The sequence below is a fragment of the Papaver somniferum genome, unplaced genomic scaffold, assembly GCF_003573695.1.
Source record: "Papaver somniferum cultivar HN1 unplaced genomic scaffold, ASM357369v1 unplaced-scaffold_107, whole genome shotgun sequence".
In the NCBI taxonomy this organism is placed as follows: Eukaryota; Viridiplantae; Streptophyta; class Magnoliopsida; order Ranunculales; family Papaveraceae; genus Papaver; species Papaver somniferum.
In genome coordinates, this window is record NW_020619603.1 from 3,278,598 (window position 1) to 3,293,306 (window position 14,709).

A 14,709-nucleotide genomic window follows, 5' to 3' on the forward strand; every position below is an offset into this window, starting at 1 on the left:
TAAGTGTCACTACTCTAAAGCAATGGTGAATAATACTGAATATGATCTCAATGATGATGCACATGTCAAGGTGATTTCAATCCCCAATGTTTTTCTTGAATGATCATGAGAGATGATTTTACCTTGCCTGGTTTTCGGTTGCGTGTATCAAATGATTACTCAGTACTGTACTGAATTGCTGCGTTTTTATGTTTCAGGGTGAGCTTCCAGAACCTTATATCTGCAAAATAGTTGAGCTTTTTGAAACTGTTGACAATAAAGGTTACTTTACCTCCCAATGGTATTATCGGCCTTCTGATACGGTAACCTACTCTTGTGCTTTGATTTTTTTTGGTTGAAATAAGAGTTTAGTAATACATATATCAGGGTTTTCTTATTGTTACTTGGATTTCATCAATCAAATTTTATGATAATATAACTAAACTGATTTTGAATGTTATAGGTAATTAGGGAACCAGTGATAAAGGTGAAGGATGATGATGATGATGATGAAGAACCCAGAAAGAAAATAAAGCTGTAAAAGACAATGATGATAAGGATGAACCGAAGATTGACTATGCTGTGGATATACATGAGAAGCGTATATTCATGTCTTATATGGAAAATGACAATTCACTGGCTTGTCTTATTGAGAAGATAACGATTGCAAGAATTGCTTCTAATGTATGGGTTTTCATTTTGCTTTTTGTTCTCCTTAAATTTTTATTGTTTTATTTTTTTAAAGGACATTAACTAATGGTGTTTTGATTTCATCAGGTTGTTTTGCGGAGGAAGCAAGCTGCAATTGCCAAATCTCTTTACTATTATGACTTGTGTTATGAGCTTCTTTACAAGTCATTTGTAAGCATTCCTACGGGTAAGTTTTGTTTTCTTTTTATATTTGAATATTGGTACATCTTTTTATATCCTTACTCTCACCAGATTTGCATTTCCTTGAGATTGTTTCTAAAAAATTTACATTCCAGAATCTGCACCAGAATATAGCGGTGCGTCCTTAGAATCAACAATAGCTGATTCTGAAAGTGGTCTAGGTGAAAGCAGCAATGCAAGTTCCACTGAGACTGGGGAATCTTCTAAGTCGGAGTGGTCGTTACTGGACCTTTACTGTGGATGTGGATCAATGTCCACAGGTCTCACTCTCGGTGCTAATATTGGGGGTGTAAATCTTGTTAGGGTAAGTTCTCCTTTTATACTTATATATAATGTTTTATGTTTTATGTTATTTTGACGCAGACAATGTGTCGCTGACGCGTTAATTTCTTAAACAGCGTTGGGCTGTCGATGTGAATGTATATTCTTGCCAAACTATGGAACTAAACCACCCTGAGACTAGGGTCAGGCACGAAAGAGCAGAGGATTTTCTAGCTTTGTTGAAGGAATGTCAGAAACTCTGCTGTCAGTACTTACCGAGAGATTATCCCATGGATACTGTCCAAACCGGTGAAGAGCTTGAACAGATTAATCATCTTGTAGTTGAACGTTTTATTGGTATAAGCTTTGGCGATCCCAAAACTAATGCAGATAATTTAAAGAAAAAAGATAAGTTAAAAAGAATTAAAGCAACCGAATTATATTTTAAGGTGTGCGATTTCACCTATTTTATTAGTTACTCACCAAACCGGTTTCTTCTCAAGTTTTGCTGATATTTGTTCTTTTGCTTCATGTTGTTGTACACTATATTTACTTAGGTGCATTGGAAAGGTTTTGATTCCACTAAGGACGTATGGGTTGCGCATAGTAGGCTGAGGTAATTTATCTGTATAAAAACACATGTGTGGTTGTACTTATGTTACGCTATCACATTCGGTAGAAACTCTATGAAAAATGAATTACTATTAGTCATTAGTGTTTGTGATGCAATTTGCAAAATATGTGTAATCTGAACGTATAGCTTACTTGTTAACCGAGGTTGCATTTGCTTTATAGCTTTATAAATTCTTGGATACAACCTTACAGATTTTGGGCATGGTTTGTATTGTCTGCAAAAGTATAGTGCTATATTGATATGGTTTGAATAAGAATCTTTATATGTTACTTTTATTAGTGTATCAAATCTCTGCAACAGCAAAACTGTTGTTCTGATTTTAGTTATTTAATTTGACCCAGGAATTGTGAAGACAAGATCCATGAGTTTGTTAAAATGGGCGAACAGTCTAAGATTTTACCTCTTCAGGTAAATTTTACATGCTTTGTACAGTAATTATTATTTTGCGTTAACATGGTTTTAAGAATTTTCTGTTTTAAGCATTTTCTATATTTACTTGCATTTTACCTCGTGAAGGGACACATGGATGTCATATGTGGAGGGCCTTCCTGTCAGGGAGTTAGTGGGCATAATCGGAACAGGAATGTTGATGAGCCATTGGAAGATGACAAGAATTTCCAGATGTTTGTATATATGGACATAGTCCAGTTTTTGAATCCCAAGTACATCCTTATGGAAAACGTGGTTGATCTCGTAAAGTTTGCGGGTGGGATTGTTGGAAGATATGCTATTAGGAATAATGGCAGCTGGGTCTTTCGGTCTTCCTCAATTCCGGTTGCGAGTATTCGTTTGGGGAGCACAAATGGGACAAGTAATTATAATAATTTTAGTATATAACTGATAAATATTTTTTTCTTTTCGTATTTATTTTTTGTTTTTTATATGCGTTCATTTACTTGTGCAGAAAATCCCCCCTTACCCATATCCAACACATGATGCTATTGGACGTGGTGGTGTGCCGACCGAATTTAAGGTATGAATTGTGATTCTGAGAATTTTTTGCCAAATATAAATTTGTACGCTTAGGTTATTGTTGTATGTGTAGCAATGCCTTGTCGCCTATGATGAAAACAACAAGCCAAAACTACTGGATGCTTTATTTCTTCAGGATGCTCTCTTTGACCTACCTGCGGTATGTATACTTCCTTCTGTTAGAAACCATTTCTTGCACTCGAAAGTGATCTGTAAGTGTCTTTAACATAGATTCAAAATATAGTTTGTGATAGCCATAAAAAATTTCTGTATCAGGTTGAAAACGATGAAGAACGGGATGAGATGCCTTATGGTCCAGTTCCTAAAACTGAATTCCAGAAGTATATCAGGTTGAATAGAGAAGGTTGGTAGCGAAATCTCTTATGTCAATATGTAATTACTCTTTTCTTCTTGTTATCATCTGCGCGGAGCATTTTCATGGGTTTGGAAGTTTATGTCTGTGTTAGAATATTCAGATCACTAACTAGTTTGCTCGGATTGCTCCATTTGAGTTTTTTTTATGAATTTGATAAAATTCAGTTGCAAAAGCCATTTTTTTCCAGATGACTTTATGTTTAACTTCTTCCTCAATGTCTTGTAAAAACAGGTCAAGGTCAGAATACAATCCTCTTCGATCATCGTCCACTCGAACTTAACGCGGGCGACTATGAGAGGGTCTACCAAATCCCCCAAGAACGGGTTGTTATTCATGTCTCACTACATGTAAAAATAATACTTATTTGCCTTGCTAAAATAAACACTAATTAAATTTATACTAATGATAGGGAGCAAACTTTTCTAATCTTGAAGGAGTTACTACTGAAAATGGCAAGTGGGTGATTGATCCAACCAAACCACGGAAACTGCTGCTGAATTCCGAAAAGCCATTGGTATAATCTATTATTGAATTACATCTTGCTGTATGATTTTAGATTCAGATGCGACTCTTATGATAGTTTCTGATGAAAAATAATTGTTTCCAACTTATGTGTGTAGGTTCCTAATTATGCGTTGTCTTTTGTCAAAGGGAAGTCAACCAAGTAAGTATATTTTGTCAAAACAATTATTATTATTATGTACATTATCTGACTTCGGTATTTTTTAATGATCACGTTAAATGACAGGCCTTTCAGTCGTATATGGTGGGATGAAACTGTATCAACGGTGACGACGAGAGCGGAGCCGCATAATCATTCCATGCTGCATCGAAATCAGAACCGAGTACTGACTGTCAGAGAAAATGCTAGGCTTCAGGGGATCTTTGATTTTTACCAACTTTGCGGGCCTGTTAGGGTAAAGTGAGTAATTATATTTTCATCAAATTTATACAAATTCGAAAGCACCGTATTCTCTGAATTTTCAATCTTTTTGTTTTCCTTTTATTTTTCAGGTATGTCCAAGTTGGTAACGCTGTTGCAGTCCCTGTCGCCAAAGCATTAGGCTATACATACGCACTAGCTGTTATGGGACATTGCAATGATGAGCCTCTTATCAAGCTCCCAGATAATTTTTCATTTATTACTAGACGACTTCCTTCACCATCTGTAGAGATTGAAGAACAATGATTAAAACTATGATCATTAATAGGAAAAAAATATGACGATTCATTAAACTTCGAGTTACTTGGGAGGAAAATACATTATGATAATTTGCTTCTAATTCAAATTTAAACCTTAATCTTTGTTCTTAAGTCTGGTTTTATTAGAAATCTGAAGCTCTGCTACTGGTGGTGGTGATTTTAACTAGAAAACTAAGAAATGAACTATTGCATGTTTTTACTTTTTACATCTTCATTATTGTCAGCACCAGCTCCATAATGGTGTTACTATATCCATTAATATTTTGTTATTTACTTCTTGAGTCTTGATTCATGCAATCTTAAGATTTATGGTAACCCAAATTAATTAGGGAACGATGTTCATAAATAAAGCAAAGGGACAATGCCAAACAAGAAAGTTACATAGTCCTGCTCATAAACAGCAGGAAGGATTCCAGTGGAGAAGGTGGCTAGTGCCACCATTGGTAATTACAAGGATTAAATTTAGCATACATGACTTTTATTATATTGACTCTTGGAGTAAAACTTACTCGAACATTCGGTAGACTATGATTATCAAGACTGGACATGCACACACTAGAGAGATCTATATATCTTTCCAAGTTCCAGTAACCAAAGAACCATTGAGAGCAAACTTAGCCTTTATGATATTGATGATCTTCTCATCAACTCGGAAGTTCTTAGCCAAAATAAAATCAGGAATTCCTGGGGTAGAATTAAAGAGGTTGGTAGGAATATTTGCAAATCCGGGCAGTTGACTATTTAAAACAGCTATGATGACAGCCTTCTCTGGTCCAATGTTCGCTGCAAAGTGCACAAGTCCTCTAGGAATGATATTCAACACTCCAGGTTTCATAACATTTGCGTACAAAACATCAGTAGTAGTTATGAACCCAAAATAGACGTTCCCTTTTAAGATAAAATTAGCTTCACTTCCTCGAGGGTGTACGTGAAGCGGAACAATTCCACCAGGTGCGAGGTCGATTCGAGCTACCGTAAGTCCTTGGGTGTTTAATCCAGGGAAGGTGGTAACATCAGCAATTTTTACACCACGCCCTTCCGGATTCTCTGTGCTTGCTGCATTCATCAAGCCACTAAAGAAGAAATCATTTGATGTAACTTGAGACTCCGGCTTGCAAGGAAACCCATTGACGCGAATTGTGGAGTTCAAGTCAGCAACACAAATGTCTTGAAGCGGGTCGGGATCAGCAGAAAAGCAGGACAAAGTAAAAAACATGATCATAGTTAAACACAATGCTAGGAAGAATGAGGATGTAGTTTTAACACTACACACAGCAGCCATGGCTCTGTTTCCTTGAGATTTGTTGTATTGATTAGCGAGTCAGGTAGATAGAAATGTTTATGAGTTTACTCTAACATTTATGATTCTTATATAGGTTCAACTTCTGCCCCTTCTTTACTGCTAGTGTCTATAATGAGCACCTATAACGTGTTCATTCATTTTTACGCTCCAATTTCTATAACCCTTAGTTTCGTTGAAGTTTGTTGATTTTAGATGCTGATGAGAAAACGTACAGCCTTATATTTTTGCTATTTATATATGATTAGCCATTGCAAATGGGGTTTTCTATGTTTAGAAAATTTATACCCAAAATTACCTTTTCAAGTCCTTGCGTCACTGTGCTGAACTCAAAAAAGAGAATAGAGAGAGACGTGTGCAAAACCAATTAACCAAACTTATGATGGATCTCTCATCAGATACTTACAACTATCTTTTGATTTTGATGAAAGTAAACTCAACTGCTGCTCAGGCTTGAAAAATGATAAAATCCATGCATGCGATGACTGAAGGAGAAGGTGCAGGTAGACCCACTCGGTTTTGAATTTTTTTATAAAATATTTTCTGTCTGGGAAAATTTAAAAAAAAATAAAGGGTGCGAAAGATAGTACCTTCCGAAGATAGAAAAATGTATAAACTAGAGTATAGCGAGCATACGACAAAAATAAATATACCTTGCTGTCACAAAGTAAAAAACATGATAGCAGATAAACACAAAACTACGAAGAATGATGATGTAGTTGTAATACTAAACTTGGCAGCCATTGCTTTTGAAATTTGGTGTATTGGTTAGCAGGTCTGGCAGATCAAAATGTTTAGTGGTTGATTATGCTGTTATTTATATATGTTTAACATCTGCATGCCCCTCTCTAGCTGGTGTCTATATGAGCACCTATAACGTGTTCATTCATTTTACCTGCATTTTCTATACCCAGTAGTTTCGTTGACAACTGACAAGTTGGTTGATTTTAGAGGCCGATGAGAAAACGTACAGCCTTGTAGGTTTGATATTTATAGATGATTAGCCATCCCTGCTGAGTTTTCCATGTTTAGAAAATTAATACACCAAATTATATATCTTTTGTCCCATGCGTAGACACTGTGCTAAACCCAAAAAAGGGAATAGACGTTACACATCACCAACTTGTGATGGATCGTATTTCAGTTCTTACTCGAATGACGCTGGGTGCACCACGTGGTTTTCCATGCATAAATTTTAACAGCAAAAAAGAATTTTCGTATATTATATGCAGAGAATAAGAGTCGTCCCAAACTCAATTATTTTTATTGTATGCGGACTTTAATTATCATTTCCTAATCGAAAACGAGACTCTGATTAGAACGTATCTAGGTACATACATGTTAATTAAACCGTGGAAATTTATGAGGAATCCAAATTTGATTCCTCTCTTTTTCATAAACTCATCACTAAAATGATATTTATGTGTAGCCTAATATAAAAAATCTATGATTAAAAATAGTAATTTTAGATTAAATTTATATTTTCTCAGTTTCAGATGGACTAAACTAATCTTGTTTAGTTAAGATTTATTAATAAATATATTATTAAAAAATTACCATTTTTCACGGGCAATTAGTTTGACATTATATTATGCAGCCGGTGGTTACTCGCCTTGGGCCACTAGAGGGTTATTAGGTTTTGTTTTTGTCAACTGTCAAGAGGGTTATTTAGGATGAGTGGATGAGGTAAAGGCGTAAAGCAATTTTTAACGGGTGTTTAGCCGTTCGTACGGTGCTTATTTCATGAACCACAACCATTAACATAAAATAATGCTTAGCCGGTTGGCCCGGTTCGGTTTTCGACTAATAAAATTACTGATGATGAGGTGTAACAGTTTAAAAGAGAGTAAGAGATGGATCTGTTCTTTTTTTTTTTCTTTGTTCGACTCTTTGTTATACTCATGATTGATCTCATTTTTTCATGAGGTAGTACATAGAGCGGATAAAAGTTGAATGATGTTCATAATCAGTCGGAGTTGGCTTTTGATTAGTCAGAGCTATGGGGATGATGTTCGTGTTCATGCTTTTTCTTTGGTTTTCTTTTTTTCATCTGATTTTAATAAATTATTGTATATGATTTCTTTTGTTTTTAAACTTTTAGGGTTCACCCTAAATTTGAACAAGTGATAATTGAGATTTTCACGAATCAATCACGATAGAGTCTTAAGGTGATGAATGTTGTTTTTTCCAAACACAAATGTGAAAATTTCGATTATCATCCAGGAAAATTGGAATTTTCACCTATCTCTCGACAATTGACATATTTGTGAAAACTAGAAGTTTCGCTAATCTACCAGAATTTTTACCAGTTTATGAAAAATGAAATCTTCACAAATCTTATGTTGTGATAATTGGAGTTTTTTTGTTTTAATTTTTTATGAATTAGTTTATGAGAGTTTATATGAGTTTTTTTAAGAATTATTTTGCAGAAATTATTGAAGAGAGCTTTTTAAGGGAAGTTACTTTGCTGAGTATTTTTGGGGGAGTTACTTTCGTACTTTTAGGAAGTTAGTTTAGGTGTTTTTTCAAAGTTTTTTTTTTAATTGAAACGAATTAATTTTCTTATATAAATAGAAAGTTATTTTTGTAATCAACTTTTATTATGGATTCTTCATATATTGAATCTTATTGATGGGTTTCTTATATAAAAAAATAACTAATTGCACTAGAAATAATTTCTCCTACTATGAAGTGAAAACTACAGTCACATCCATTTTTCAGATTTCTCCCACTGTCAAACCCACCGACAAAAAACTTCAGTCGCGCACCCATTTTCTCGGTGAAAATTTCTCCCACACCCAGAATTTCTAAAATTGTTTCTTCGCTTATTCTTCCTCGTTTTTCTTTCATTACTTCTTTTATTCTTCTTTCCTAATGTATTTTTTTTGGATTCGAAATCAATCATAGAAGAAACGGGTTTGGTTAGGGTTTTGCTATGGTAATCGAATTGAGAAATTGGAGTTCAAGAAGGAATCTAAGAAGGGGATCTGAACCGAGAGAAGTTTTTTGAGATCAAGAAGTGGAATTTTGAGATCGAGAAATGGAACTCAGGGAGAAAAAATTGAAGACGGTGATAAACAGAGAAAGTGAGTGTTTGCTGTTGAATCAAGACCGAAACGAAATAAGGGTTTGTTGATAGTGAGATTAAGATGGTGAATGAGAAGGATTTTTTGAGTTCTGAAGAAACCAGAGTTGAAACAGATTGAGATACAGGAGAAGAGATGATGCTGCTGATTTCGGTGATAAAGAGATGAAGGTTAGGGTTTAATCGACGAAATACTGTTGATGTTGTTTTAATCGATTCTGCTGATGAATATTAAGAATGGGTTCGTGGCTTAGATGAAAACGAAGGTGATGATGTTACTGTGAAATCGAGAAGGTGGTGGATTGACAGGATACAGAGACATGGGTGATACATAGAGATGGAATGTGAATCTGTGATGAGTTCAGGCCGAAGCAGATTATTGCCGTGATACTTCTGAGAAACGGTGAGTTATGTTATGCATCTCTATTGCAAAACCGAGAGAAATTGGAGTTAGGTGATGAGTTCAAGATAGTTATTGCAAGAAGAAGTTACAGGAAATGATTTTGCTGTCGGGAATGAATGTATGATTGCCATGGATAGAGTTTTAGGATTACTGGGTTAGGTTTGCTCTGGTACCAAATTTGTTGGCGAAATGTGATGGGTTTATGGAAATAAATTTAGGAAGAGAGGTTGGTTAATTGAAAGGTGAGGCTTATATTAATATGAAAATGAAAATATTACAAGAGGCTTGTGTAACAACTTTGGCTTACACTTGTTGTTTACAAAGAGGCACTTTGCCTCTTACTCTAAACTCTAGCTCTCACTCTAACTCTTGGTTACTCACTTGAGTTTTTGATTGTTGTTGGATGATCCCAAATGAATCCATCCTATCCCTATTTATAGGCTTCATGACCAACTACTTACTTTTCTAGATAGTTCTATCTAGACTCTTCTTTGCACTCTCAACTTAGATATTACAAGAAAATTCTAGAGAAAAGAATTCTCTAGATAATACTTGATGTAAAGAAGACCTAGAAGATTCTAGCATGTATTGGACTTTACTTATTGGGCTTTCTAGAATAGTCACAAATTACATATGTTTTTAACATTAACTGGTCAAGATTTTAACATTTTTTTTCTTTTGTGGTCAAGATTGGCCTAGCTGATGAGGAAGAGCACTGGCTTCTAGGTCCGATAATTCACCAGCTGCTTTAACTGTCTACAGCACGTTACCAAGGCACGAATAGGTACGGTTAATTTCTTGTATGTTGCACATTCATTCCACTCCATTAGCAGACGAGTGCAGGCAGGATGCTAATTCAAGATTGATTGTTTCACAAGCAGATTGGTTTGAATGGACACAACACAAAGGATTGGTTATTAATCAAAGGCATCCAAATTGATTGTTTCACAATTGACTGTGGATCACTATTATTACAGTATTTATCCATTAGTTCCAGCAAACTCCGGCGGGTCACCAGGAATCAATATTACAGTATTTATCAAATTGAATGGTTCCAGCCGGGAATACAACCCAAAGAAATCCAAATACACTTGTCGATAACAAAGCAAGAATCGAAATTGAATTTACATACATAACCAGATGACTAATTTCGAAGATTAAAATTCACATTATTTGGGGGTTAAAATGAAAACCAAAAGTGCACAGGGTAATTAATTGTGGCATTAATTGAAAAGTAACTAGATATAGATTCAAATCAAAAATCCCTAGATGAACCGGACATACAAATGTTGAGATAATCTATCAAAAATTTAGAAATTATCCATCATCATAACCACTGTGTATAGATCTAACATAAAAACCATTGTTTCAACTCTGAATAGTACATGTGAATAAAAATCAAAAGTGCACAGGGAAAAAAAATAGTACATTCCTTAACACAATTGTTTATTCTGAATAAAATTTGCTACCTTAACTGCAATAAAATCAATAAATCTCCAATATGGGAACCACCATTTCTCCTTTTGGATAAGCAAAACGCAAAACAAGCCCCAAAATCCAACTATAAACCCAAACGCAGCAATGGCATACACTATTAATTTCTCTTCTGCACCCTCTGGATCGACCACATCAACTTCCTTTGCAGGATCACCAACATGGTTACTAGTATTGCGATCACCTTTGCAAACTTTCTTTGTTGGAGTTCCACACAATAAATCGTTCCCTATGAAAGCTAAGCCATCCACACTGAGTGTATCAAATTGATTCCCCCGTGGAATTCTCCCGCTTAAATTATTGTAAGAAATATTTAAAACTGCAAGAGTGTTGATGGTTGCCAAAGATTGTGGAATACTTCCAGACAGTTCATTGGAACTTAAATCTAGAGATTCTAATGTAGACAAATCACCGATATTTGCAGGAATATCACTAGAGAAATGATTACGAGACAAATTAAGCAAAGACAGCCGTGATAACAAGCTTATCTCTTCAGGAATGTTTCCGTTCAGAATATTGCATGACAAATCGATACTTTGTGATATATTCATACTTTGGAATTCGTACCATGACGCCTTTGACTACCATCTGGAATCCGTAACCATAATATTTGTCAAGCCCGTGTGAGTTCCTTTTTAATCCAGTCAGGTTTCCTATAGTTTTAGGAATGTTCCCAGAGAGATTGTTCCGCGATAAGTCTAATATTTGAAGTTCTTGCAAATGATAAATCTCTTTTGGGATTAGCCCGCTAAATTTGTTTGACCTTAAAGAAAGAATCTTCAAGTCATGAAGGGAACCAAGACTCTCTGGTATACTACCTCCAAAATTATTATTTGCCAAGTCGAGAATGAGTAGATTCGCACTAAGCTTCTCGGGAAGTTGGCCAGAAAGCAGATTATCGCTTATGTATACCACTGATAAATTCGTTGATGACCAAAAATTAGCCGGGATCTCACCACTTAACATGTTGTTGCCCAGTGAAACGATAGACAAACTAGGATAATTACCGAACGGAATCTCACCACTTAACATGTTATTGTCAAGTACAATGTCAGACAAACTAGAACAGTTCGCAAGAGTTTTTGGTAGTGATCCCATCAAATTATTCGAAGAAGCAAAAATATCTTGCAACTCACTGCCAAAACATAAATTGTCTGGTAAATTACCTGAAAGATTGTTGTTTCCGACATAAAGATATTTAAATTTGGAATGCAAACCAAGTTCTTGGGGAAGTTCACTTGATAAGTTGTTTTCCAAAAAATAAATCTCAGTCAGTAATGGAAGTAAACCAATACTTGCTGGTATTTCTCCAGTTAATCGATTCCCAGATATATCTAAGAGCGTCAACTTCTTCAATTTACCAACACCTTCAGGAATCGAACCCGTTAACATATTATATGAAATATCAATTTCTTCCATTTCCATACATTTGATTTCTTTCGGAATTTCACCTGACAATTTGTTATAATCTAAAATCAAAAACCTCAAGTTCTTTAACAAAAACAAGTTGTCTGGAATTTTCCCGCTCAAATTGTTGGACTGGAGATGTAGAAATTCCAAATTTGAAAAATCACCAATCCAATCCGGAATTTCTCCATATAAAATCATCTCCGACATCGACAGAGTCTTCAGCTTAATCAGTCTATGGTATTCAGTCGGAATTTTCGACGACAAAAAATCATTAATGCTCATATCAAGAACTTCCAGACTCGATAAATTTCCGATTTCTTGCGGAAAACTACCATTAAAAGAATTAAAAGAAAGGTCTAAACTCTGTAAAAATGGTAAATTTCCAATTGAAGAAGGAATATCACCTGAGAGTCTATTCGATCCCAGATTAAGTTTCTGAAGATTCGAAAGCCTATAGATATCTTTCGGAATTCTACCAGCAAAGTGATTATATGAAAGATCTAAATATTGAAATTTTGAACAATTCAAGATAGAAACTGGAAATTCCCAATGAATGATATTTACAGAAAGATCAATCGCTGTTAAGTTTTTCAAATCACAAATAAAATTTGGAACCTGTTCTTTGATATCCATATGTGAAAGTAAGATTTTGGAAACAGAATCATGGTTATCACATTCTATACCTTTCCAATTACAGTGATGAGACTTATCCGAATTCCATGATTCCAATGCTGATGGATTTCCAAATTCTTTCTTGAGTTTAAGAAGAATACTTCGTTCATCTTCTTGAATTTTGAGTGAGTTTACTACAAAAAAGAGTAGAGGAAGAACGAAAATGAGATGGAGAATGGTTTCTTTAGGATTTGAGTGGGTTTTCTTCAACATTTTTAAGCAGAAATTAATATTTGATCGATAGAAAAAAATTGAATTATAATCTTACAACTCAAAGTTGTTGAATTATATAGATAGATACATTGTTCACCATAATAGACTCATCATCTCATTGCACGCCATGAATGAACAGTATGTATGAACGGATTGTGTGAGGCTAATTATGACCCATGCAGCACGGCAGCCCAAACGTGTTTTTTGTATGTATATTTAAATAGAACGTCGGCAGACAATGATATTTGGACATTATACACGGGAGGAGACATTTAGCAAGACTTGACCCTTACGAATAATTACAAACTACCGCGTTCATGATACGAAGAAAAAAAAAAGAAACGTTGGGAATTTGTATTGATTGATATGTTTCAACCTAACATGTTCAATTCCACGTCCTAGCTGAAATACGAGTGATTTGGAATATCCAATTAAATTACAAGAATTTTTGATTGTTTGCCTTGTCGCCATGATGATAAATGATTTGAACTGTCGCTCAATGAGAATTTGAATCCGCTTCATGGCAGCAATTAGTGTGAATCGAGTGGTGATGGTCTGCTATTTTTTTCTTTGTTGAGTAGTCCCTTCACACTACACAACAACTCTGAATATGAATTACATTCATAACTGAAAATGAAAACAACAGATGATTAAATCATTTCTCTACTTCTCAAATGAGTATAGAGACTCACTTATATAGAAACAAGGGAATACCACTCATGTGATTCGACACATTTTACAAACCATGTGAAACACACTTGATTCTCATCTTATTTTAAATTCGGCTTCTCCTTCTTCTTCTTCTTCTACAGCATGAGGGTCAACCTGATCCTGCAGAGGTGATATTCCCAAACAAAATAGGTGCTTCAAGTGCAACCAGTTATTCCGATTCCATCACTTTTTGCTTCAGGTTTGAAGCCGTCGGAAGTTTCATGGCACTGTTGAAGACGTTGCAAATTATGCAGGTGGAGGAGAATATACCTAAAAGTGTGACTGAAATGTGCATTTCTTCCAAAAGTGTGACAAATTTGAAAACTCTTCCAAAAGTGTGACCATGACCGGTCAACGGACATGTATGCCCTAGTCTTTTACGGAAATACCAGATTTTGTCCAAAGATGTGTACATATCGACAACATATGTGTACACATCGGGTAAGTATGTGTAGACACCCCTTCATGGATGTGTACATATAGACACACTGATACCCCACCATTTTTTTCACTGATGTGTAGATATTATATGTAGACATCCAGAATCTAGGCGTAATCATATGTTTTAATGTGTACATCCATGAATCTAGGCGTAATCATATGTTTTAATGTGCACATCCATGTTTCGAAGTCTAGACATCGGACACTATTCATTATGCAAAGGTGTCCTGCCAATGGAATCTTTATAACCTCAGGACCATCCAATTTTTGTTGGATTATAGAATTTCTCCGTTCTATGAAAGTATTGTTGTTATTAAACCTAATAGATCGTAATGCCACAGAAAGATTTTGATAGCAAAATATTCAACCTCAAACTCCTAGCAATCCTAGCTGTTTCTTTTTTGAGTTGATGATGATCAAAGGCTTCCATGATTTTTATAACTGAGGTGAATTCCAAAGTTACATTCCCGCAGATTTTATCACACTACGAAAAAACGATGGTGGCCCTTGCAATAAAAATCTATAACATGTGTATGTATTCCCGCAGATTTTGATTTGGCCAAAGGAAAATAATCCCTTTAAACTTTGAAGATGTGTAAGTTGCATTGGGAGCAATTAGATAACTATTAGTATTTTTTTTTAAACTGAATCTTGAATGCAGATA

General features: G+C 35.1%; 2 protein-coding genes and 1 pseudogene across 2 annotated transcripts; 1 reads left to right on the forward strand and 2 right to left on the reverse strand.

Moving 5' to 3' along the window:
• The first annotated feature begins 588 nt into the window (after positions 1-588).
• Positions 589-4,302, forward strand: LOC113327884 (annotated as a pseudogene).
• Positions 4,303-4,881: 579 nt separating this feature from the next.
• Positions 4,882-5,598, reverse strand: LOC113327885 (germin-like protein subfamily T member 2). The gene has a single exon (XM_026575006.1). The coding sequence runs from the start codon at positions 5,596-5,598 to the stop codon at positions 4,882-4,884; it is 717 nt and encodes a 238-aa protein (XP_026430791.1).
• A 4,939-nt stretch (positions 5,599-10,537) lies between these two features.
• LOC113327886 (receptor-like protein 52) lies at positions 10,538-12,893 on the reverse strand. The gene is made up of 2 exons (XM_026575007.1): positions 11,152-12,893; positions 10,538-11,030 (listed from the first exon to the last, which is right to left on the reverse strand). Exons 1-2 carry the CDS (start codon positions 12,891-12,893, stop codon positions 10,538-10,540), a joined length of 2,235 nt encoding a protein of 744 aa, XP_026430792.1.
• Between the last annotated feature and the right edge of the window lie 1,816 nt (positions 12,894-14,709).